This window comes from Vicia villosa, linkage group LG4 (assembly GCF_029867415.1).
Source record: "Vicia villosa cultivar HV-30 ecotype Madison, WI linkage group LG4, Vvil1.0, whole genome shotgun sequence".
Classification (NCBI taxonomy): Eukaryota; Viridiplantae; Streptophyta; class Magnoliopsida; order Fabales; family Fabaceae; genus Vicia; species Vicia villosa.
The window spans coordinates 179104619-179114404 of NC_081183.1; the positions used below are offsets into that span (position 1 = coordinate 179104619).

At 34.8% G+C, this 9786-nt stretch overlaps 2 protein-coding genes across 3 annotated transcripts in view; both read left to right on the forward strand.

Moving 5' to 3' along the window:
- LOC131596181 (BURP domain-containing protein 5-like) overlaps positions 1 to 1656 on the forward strand; it is a 42665-nt gene extending 41009 nt beyond the window's left edge. For both annotated transcript variants that reach the window (XM_058868767.1, XM_058868766.1), the window contains exon 3: positions 100 to 1656. In XM_058868767.1, the coding sequence (XP_058724750.1) occupies positions 100 to 1478 (1379 nt within the window). In that variant the 3' untranslated portion in view covers positions 1479 to 1656. The remainder of the gene's footprint in view (positions 1 to 99) is intronic.
- Positions 1657 to 6325: 4669 nt separating this feature from the next.
- On the forward strand, positions 6326 to 8898 carry LOC131598407 (uncharacterized). Its single transcript, XM_058871012.1, has 8 exons — positions 6326 to 6416; positions 6494 to 6657; positions 6737 to 6787; positions 7262 to 7414; positions 7796 to 7870; positions 7932 to 8333; positions 8430 to 8480; positions 8566 to 8898. Exons 1-8 carry the CDS (start codon positions 6326 to 6328, stop codon positions 8896 to 8898), a joined length of 1320 nt encoding a protein of 439 aa, XP_058726995.1.
- The last annotated feature ends 888 nt before the right edge of the window (positions 8899 to 9786 follow it).

The window sequence follows — 9786 nt, forward strand, 5'->3', positions numbered from 1 at the left end:
TATCTTTAAAATCTCTCTACACTTTAATATATAAACGGAAATTTACTTCCACATGATTATAATTATTTACTTTTACAATTTAATACCTTGCTTAAATAGGTTCAGATGGTGGAGTCAAAAAGGACTACTATGATGGAGGTGAAGCTCGAGATAAGACTGATGAAATTTCTAAAAAATTACCTAATGGGTTCCGTTATCATCATGCTGCAAGCGAACTTGATGTCAATTCCAGAGATTTACTTAATGGGTTCCGTTACCATCATGCTGCAAGCAAACCTGATGTCAATTCCAGAGATTTACCTAATGGGTTCCGTTACCATCATACTGCAAGTGAGTCTGGTGTAAATTCTGGAGATTTACTTAATGGGTTCCGTTACCATCATGCTGCAAGTCAGCCTGATGTAAATTCTGGAGATTTACCTAATGGGTTCCGTTACCATCATGCTGCAAGTGAGCCTGATGTAAATTTTGGAGATTTATCTAATGGGTTTCGTTACCATCATGCTGGAAGTAAGCCTGATGTAAATTCTGGAGATTTGTCTAATGGGTTCCCTTACCATCATGCTGCAAGTAAGCCTGATGTAAATTCTGGAGATTTGTCTAATGGGTTCCCTTACCATCATGCTGCAAGTAAGCCTGATATAAATTCTGGAGATTTACCTAATGGGTTCCGTTACCACCATGCTGCAAGTAAGCCTAATGTAAATTCTAGAGATTTACCTAATGAGTTCCGTTACCACCATGCTTCAAGTAAGCCTAATGTAAATTCTAGAGATTTACATAATACTGCAAGTGAGACTCAATTGCATGATAAACCAAAAGCAACAATCTTCTTCTTTGAAAAGGACTTGCACCATGGGACAAAATCATACTTTCGATTTGCCAAGACTAATCCAAATAATGAAGCAAAATTCCTTCCTAGAGAATTTGCTAATTCAATACCTTTTTCATCCAAAAAGTTGGAATACATACTTAACAAACTGAACATCAGGAAAGGGTCAAAGGCTGCTCGTATTGTGAACAACACAATCACTGACTGTGAAGTTGAAAGCATCAAAGGAGAAGAAAAGCTTTGTGTAACATCATTGGAGTCCATGATTGATTTCTCTATTTCTAAAATTGGGAAAAACCTTGAAGCTGTTTCAACAGAAATGTACAAAGAGAGTGACTTTCAACAATATACAGTAATAACACAAGGAGTGAAGAGATTGGGGGAGAATAACAAAGCTGTTGTGTGCCACAAACAGAATTACCCTTATGCAGTGTTTTTTTGTCACACAACAGATACAACTAAAATTTACTCAGTGCCTTTGGAGGGTGTAGATGGAAGCAGAGTTAAAGCTATTGCTGTGTGTCACGGTGATACATCACAATGGAACCCAAAGCACTTTGCATTTCTAGAACTCAAAGTTAAAGTTGGGACTGCTCCAATTTGCCACCTACTACCTCAGGATCATGTTGCTTGGATTGCAAAGTAGAACCATCATGTTGCTTGGATTGCAAAGTAGAACCACATTTTCTTTTCATTTACGCATTTAGGTGTGTTGTGTTTGCTATGATGTATTATTACAAGTGTGCTCTTTGTTTTACTTTGATGTCTTTACTATGATGTACTACATGTGTGCTAAATAAAGTTGCTTTTATGTTATGACTCAATGCTATGGCTCACTGCAACATAAATAAATGTTTTGTCTCTGTCTATAACCCCCTCTTCTTTAACCTTAAAAACTACCGATGACATGCAATTTCTTGTTGGAAGTGGAAATAGTGATTGTTGTGCAACCTTGAAAGAAATTATATTAGATATACATGCAATTCATATGCCATCGCGCAGTACCCCACAAGCAAAAACTTCCTAACTTCCATCTCACTTTCCCCTCACACAACCAACTTCCATCTCACTTTCCCCTACTAAAGCGATTCTTAGTAAAAGCGCTGTCAAAGATTAATAAAAAAGCATAAAAAATTAAAAAAAAAACGCAACATACGAAAGCGCTTTTGGAAAAGCGCTCTTATAGGGGGGGCTATCAGAGCGTTTTTTCCAGAAAAAGCGCTCTCATAGGGGGGGCTATCAGAGCGCTTTGCTGGAAAAAGCGCTCTTAAAGGGGGGTCTACAAGAGCGCTTTTTCCAGGAAAACGCTCTTATTGGGGGGCCTACCAGAGCGCTTTTTCCAGAAAAGCGCTCTTATAGGGGGGGGCTACCAGAGCGCTTTCTGAAGCGCTTTTGTTACCTACGCCAGCGCTGCCTTTCACAGCGCTTTTAAGCGCTTTTAAAGCCCATAAAAAGCGCTTTTAAAGCCCTTCCATGTTGTAGTGCACCTAATGAAAGGATTCAAAACCTAAACACTATCAAAATTATGAAAACTAAGAATTTCAAACACCTGGAAGCATAAAAAAACTAGCAAATAAAAAAACTTCATTTGATTTATTTAAGTCTTTGACACTTTGTCATTCTATAATATTTTCCAGTATTTTTGATAAAGTCACTGAAGTTTTGATTTCAAATGACCTAAATTGATGAAGAAGTGAGTAAAATAGCCAAGTGAAGAAATATTGGGGACTTATAAATATTTCGAAGAAAAGCTACTAGAATTCTCACAATCACGATGGCTTCATCGTGAGCGGGATGGGAAAGTATCGCGGTCGCAATGATACTCACCGTGGTCGCGATGGTACAGAAGTGTGACGTGTTTTGCCAGCTTTAAATAGAAAATAATGCTACTTTTTTAGGTGTTCCATTTTGGACAATAGAAAGTTGTGCATGGAGTTCTCAAGCAAGGATTTAGAGCATTTTGGAGTCATTGAAGAGATTATTCTTTCTTGATTTTCATGTACTCTTCATTTAAACTCATGGTATTTCATTTTTTTAACAATGAGTAGTTAGATTTCTCTTGATTAGATTTTATAAGATGAACTTGATTTTACCTTATTGGATCATATGATTGCTTGTTGTTATTTGACTGTTTTGAAATTACAATTATTATTCAATTGCTTTTATTCTTTCTAGTTGTGTGTTTTTGAAATTACAATTATTATTCAATTGCTTTTATTCTTTCTAGTTGTGTGTTGACTAGGCATGTCAACAGAGCGGGTCGGGGACGGTTTTAACCTCCCCCAAACCCAAATCCGAATCCCCAAATGATCCCTGTTCCTTGCCCTAAACTCAAACGGAGATGAAGAATTAAAATCTAAACCCGTCCCAAACGGGTTCGGGTATCCCCACCCTGCCACCATCCATTTAGTAAAATCAATTTTTTTAATTGAAATATTTATTTTTTCTAAAATCAAATTACATTATAAATGATAAAATAAAATAATCTCAAAATATTCTATAGATACATTTCAAATATTTTAAATAATAAATACAATTCAAATTATTAAAACATTGGCCATATATTTAATATTGTAATTTATCAAAAATAAATAATAATGTGTATAATAAAATAAACGGGGCGGGTTCGGGGTGGGTAATAGTGTCCCCATTACCCGACCCGTCCCCATATTTTGTTATCGGGGAAAACCAAAACTCGAACCCAAACCCAATCAAAGCGGGTTTTTCCCGTCAACTTCGGGGTGGGTACCCGCGGATATGGATTTTGTTGCCATGTCTAGTGTTGACTAGTTGTTTGAAATTTAAGGGATTCAAATAAGATTTAATTGACTTGACATCATCTAAACCTTTTTCAAATTTTATTCGGGTAAATATTTTCTGCAAAACCATTCTAAAAACTCCTCATATTTTATTTAAATCGCACGATTACAACCTTGTTTAAATTTTCAATTCATGTGAAGACAAATATATTTTTATTACTTCGAACGTATTAGTACACTTTCTAAGAAAGTCAACATCTTTTCAAAGTCTCAAAGAGACTACATATATAATACTAGGAAAATTCTTAGGTGGACACATACTTAAGAAATTGTTTTACACACAACCAATCACTGAATTTTAATTATTTAAAAAAATAAATACTAATTTTTCTCTCTCCTTCATAATCTCAACCACCCCATGAATCCAATTAAAACCAAAATTAAAATTAAAATAAATTTAACAAAAACTTTTTCTTATTGGTTGTGCCTAAGAATGTGGATTTAGGGTCGTGTCCATGTAAGAATTGCTCTATAATACTAATAATAATGTATAACCTAAATGGCCCAAAAGCTATGAATAACAATTAAAATAAAATACTATTAATATATAATCTAGCTAATTAATTATAATTTTCTTATTTAACACGTAAGCTCTATGTCCATGTGCCCTTTCGCAAGCATTCGCCACTCGTTATGATGTTTAGAAAAATGTCAAGAAAATTTACTCCAAAGATGGCCACAACTATCTTTAATTTATTATAGTATCAATTACGACGGCAACGAACTCCATAGTATCATATTTAGCCTTACAATATAGATGTGTAAATTTATCTAAGCTTGATTCTTTAATTTCATTTAACCAATTCCTTTTACAAGCATAATAGAATTTCATTCAATTTATAACCAGGTTTATAATGGGATCATTGTTCTTTAAAATGAAGCATATATTGAATAATTGTCGCACTAGTGCAAAAAGAACAATATAATTTTAAAATTTACACCCGATATACTAAAAACGGGTGTAATTAAAAAATACGGTGGCAATTTTGTAAATAATAGATTATTTTAAGTATTAATATGTGTCAGTTTACACCCTATTTTTTAAAAACGGGTGTAAATTAAAAATATTTTTATAATCAAATTTCAATTACTCCCATTAAATTTAAAACGGGTGTAAATTTAACTAGACTAAAAAAAATTTATCAATTTTATAACTTAAAATAATAATCATTAATATAAACACATTTAAAAACCACAATCTATTTTATTAAGGACTTATGTAATCTATTTTATTAAGGACTTATGTAATCTATTTTATTAAGTTTACAACTTAATAACATTCAATAATAAAAACATCAAGAAATTCAAAACACAATGTCTTCGAAACCCATTTTTCAGTTGTATGAACCTTTCTCTTCGAAACCCGTCACATCGAGTGCAAACACGTCGGAGAATTGGGAGAGACTGAGAAGCGAGAAATCTAACCATTTTCTAAACTCCTTCCTCGCATTTCCATTGCGTATTTCGGATTTTTCGATTCACCTAATGACTCCGTCATCAGAAACTTCCGTTCGTACAAAACACGATTCCTTCATTTCTATACGGTTCTTCACCTAAAACCCTATCGATTATTCACCAGATCATCAACTACGGCCCCGGTTCTTCTGCCGTTGCGACGTCTTCATTGACCGAAACTAGATAGATCGGTTGGGCTTTGAAGCTTCTCCGAAGGAATATTCCAGTAAGATGGAGATGTACTTTGGATTTGACACAACTCATGTTGCTGCTAGGTGAATCGTTGAACTTATTTCATTTTTTGGATAATTCATTTTTCTAATTGTTGAATTGACTTAGAGTTTTCGATATAGAGCAGGGGCTTTGAAGCTTTGATCTTTAGAATGTTCATTCACTGTTTGATGAATTGATTCAGAGAGATTATGATTGTGTTTTGTCTCCGAGTGGGACTTCTACTGCCTCTTTAATTCATGGAAAGTTCCTAATGGTTACGATTCGACGATTTCGACGAATTACTCGAAGAATTTGAGTTCTGGTTTTGGTTCTAGAGGTGGTTTGAGATGCAGGTTCCTTCAATTACTGCTTCTTCTACCTTTGTTTATGTGGAGAGAAAAGTTTATGCAAAGACTTATGAGTTGTTCACAAGAGATGATAGTTATGTGAGCAAGGTTCTTGGTGCTTGGTGCTTGGCAGCTACACCAGTTAACAAAGACCTGTAGTTGTTGCTTTCTACAAAGGGTGCCAAAATTCCAAGGTATGTACCGAGTTGGATTCTCACACCGGAACCGGTGACAAGGTTCTAGCAGAGTTTATTACCGATCTAGGTCACTCATTGGAGTCTGATGAAGAATTTGATTCAAAATTGAAAGAAAACTATTTTTAGAAAATTCAATGTGTTTCTATGCAAATTATGTTATTTTTGTTTAGTTGCGTTGCAATGGATGCGATGAACTTGCCATTTTTGTTTAGTTGTGTTTCTATACAAAAATTATGTTAATCTCGTTAATCTGATTAATTATGAGGATAACTTTCAATTTTAATGTTTTGGAGGTATAACCTGAGGATAATAATCATACAACGCCCATATATACGCCCATATAACTTTTATGTAGGCAATATTCCTGTATTTTATTTCTGCTTTATGTATGCAGTTAATCCAAGCCTTGGTGGGATTACAAAAGCTAGAGATTATCTGAACAATTGACGGGATCTTGTTGACATGGTTGTCATAGATATCGCGCTGGCTCAAGAGAATGACTGTGAGTTTCTTAGGTTTATAAAAAGTGAACATGACCGTATTCAACTTTATGGTAAGAGTATTTTACAAATCATTCTTTTAATTAGTGTTAGGGTAAATTCTGTATTCTAACTTGTTTTATTTATCTAGTGACCTATGAGGGTAATCCTAATGACGCTCCGATAAAAGCTAGTTTAGAGATTGCTCAGAAATATGTTCAAGGGAATAAAAAGATTAAGATAATACCAAGGGTTCCGTTTGACTTCGCTGCCACTTCATCCAGTCAGCTTGTTCCTGTTTTGACAAGCTCTACGGTTCTAAATTAGAAAATCTTTTTTAATCTAAATATATTATCTTAGATGTAAAAGTAAGAATTTGCAGTTTTGATTGCAGAAGCATGCTGCTGGTGCATCCAGGTTCTCTGAAATGGATTCAGATGCTCAAGTTCCGCAACATAAAAAGTAAGAATTTTATTAATTCTAATTTTTGGTTTTCTGGTTTTCCATTTTTGGTTCTCTTAGTTCTCTATTTTTGGTACTTTGGTTCTCCGTTTTTTTACGATTTCTGTTTGAATTTGTGCGAACCATTCCGCAAAAGTACTGCAAACCGGTACACGCGAACCAATTCGCGGTTCACAGGGGGTAGTGCGAATTCTGTGACTATGGTCTTATCAACAAATTTTGCCGCCACATAACACAACTGCTTGTCGGTTGGGTGTATGGAAGGATTGCATGTGGCTAATTTCTGGTCGTGATCTTTGGCTTATGAAAGAATATGGCTGAGGCTGTTATTGAAGTTGTCCTTGATAATTTGAGCTCACTCATTCAAAAAGAGCTTGGCTTATTTCTTGGTTTCGATCATGACTTCAATAGACTACTGTCCTTGATAATTATTTTATTGTTTTGATGCAATTGGTAGGTCATTAAGAATGAAGATCTTGAAGAGTTAAAGGAACTGGGTTCTGATACATTTGGGACTGTTTATCATGGAAAATGGAGAGGAACAGATGTTGCTATCAAGAGAATAAAGAAGAGTTGCTTCACTGGTCGATCATCTGAGCAAGAGAGACTGGTAATTTGTCATTCAATAACCGAACAACGACTCACCCTTAATTCAACTAATACGTTTTCGATTATCAGAATTATTTTTAGTTATAATCTTATACCAATATGGCCCTTGATGACAACTAAGCTGATATTGTAAGCATAACCAAATATATTAAGCAGGTTCTTCTTTCTCTGCCACACTCGTTCAAGATTCGCTTAGATTAGCTAAGGATGTTATTAGTAACTACTCTTTTGGAAGCATTAATTCTATCTCTGGTGCTTCGGTTCCGGCCCAAGGGCTTTTGGGCTTCGGCCGTGGCCCGTTATCTTTACTGTCTCAATCTGGATCAATTTACTCAGGTGTTTTCTCTTACCGTCTTCCAAGTTTTAAATCTAACTATTACAGGATCTGAGAAAGAAGCTAGCTAGGATGGAATACGGTGGTGGGATAGTGGGCGACGGCGGTGTATTTGGGACTATGGTTGGAGGAGATCAAGGAGATATAATTGAGGAGCTCTTAGGAGAAGGTTGCTGGATTGAAGCTAGTGAGATGGTGGATCGGGCCGAGGGCGAGTCAAGGTCCATCAACTTTGGTGAAAGAGAGATTAGTAGTTGATGTTGGTTACTTAAAAGAGTACACAAAGAACTCTTCCAACAACGTTCTTATTCACATATGGGTGCCTGTTCTAAGGAGGAGATCAGCAATTCAATATCTGCAGCAGGATTCCAGTTCATCTGTTCCGATTTATGTGAATCCAAACATGAATGTTCATAACGAGTATCCGCGACATCAGCAACAACAGCAACAGTATGGTTCTCTTTTAGCATTTCCTGTGTTCGAAAGAGGAAGTGGAACATGTCTAGGTGTCATTGAGTTTGTTATCGCCAATCAAAACCTCATCAATTATCGTCCACAACTCGATCATCTCTCCAATGCTCTTGAGGTTTGTAGTTTCTCAATTAATTGCATTAGTACTAGTTTAATAATATTACCGTAATTTAAAACATGTGATTGATGGATCTATCTATCTTTGGTGCAGGCTGTTGATTTTAGAAGTAGCCACAACATGAATATTCCACCAGCAGTAAAGGTAAGGATGCATTCCCTCATTCATCAAATCAATACTAGATTCAATTCTTGACCTAATTGTTTTACATATGATAATGAATAATTAGGTTTTTGAGGAGTTGTACGAAGCAGCGGTGAATGAGATCGTAGAGGTGTTGGCGTCTGTATGCAAGACTCACAATTTGCCACTAGCGCTAACATGGGCTCCTTGCATACAACAACAAGGAGGAGGAAAAGGTACTACCGGTGGTGGTGGATGCAGTGTTTCGATTACAGTTCCAACGGATCAGATGAACAATAATAATCATATGATGATGAGTTGCATATCGACTGTTGATTCAGCTTGTTATGTTGGTGACATGGAGATGTTAAGATTTCAAGATCAAATGCAAATGGTTGAAGAGGATAAAGACATAGAAATGTTGCCAAAACAAAAATAAAAGAATAAGAAAACTTATATATGAAGAAAGTGTTATGACTTAGTTAAAATATGATTTTTATGTGTGTATGATTTTATAGTACTTGAAATATTATGACTGCACATGATTTTGTATACTTTTTGGTTAATATTAAAAATATTTTGACTTAGTTAAAATATGATTTTTATGTGTATGATTTTATAGTATTTGCAATATTATGACTAAAAATGAAATATAACTAAATGGTGTATATGAAATAGGGTGTAAATAGATTTAAATATAATATAATTGTTCATTCATAAATGGCGTATTTACACCCGATTTTTATTAAAATAGAGTGTAATTAAGAACGTATTTACACCCGATTTTTATTAAAATAGGGTGTAATTAAAACGTAATTACGCTCAATTACACCCGATTTTTATTAAAACAGGGTGTAATTAAAACATAATTATGCTCAATTACACCTGATTTTTATTAAAATAGGGTGTAATTAAAACGTAATTACGCTCAATTACACCCAATTTTTATTAAAACAGGGTGTAATTAAAAACGTAATTACGCCCAATTACATCCGATTTTTATTAAAACAGGGTGTAATTAAAAACGTAATTACGCCCAATTACACCCGATTTTTGTTAAAATAGGGTGTAACGTAGAACGTATTTACACCCAATATTTTTAAAATAGGGAGTAATTACGAACGTATTTACACCCGTTTTAAACGGGTATAAAACGGGTGTAAATGCGTTAGACATTTCTCACCCGGTGGATATACACCCGATTTTTATTAAAAATAATGGGTGTAAATTTAATAAAAAACGGGTGTAAATTAACATTTTTGCACTAGTGTCGTGTCTTACAATTAGCGCTGGTCCCGACTTTTTAGAGGCTCGAGACAAAACAAAT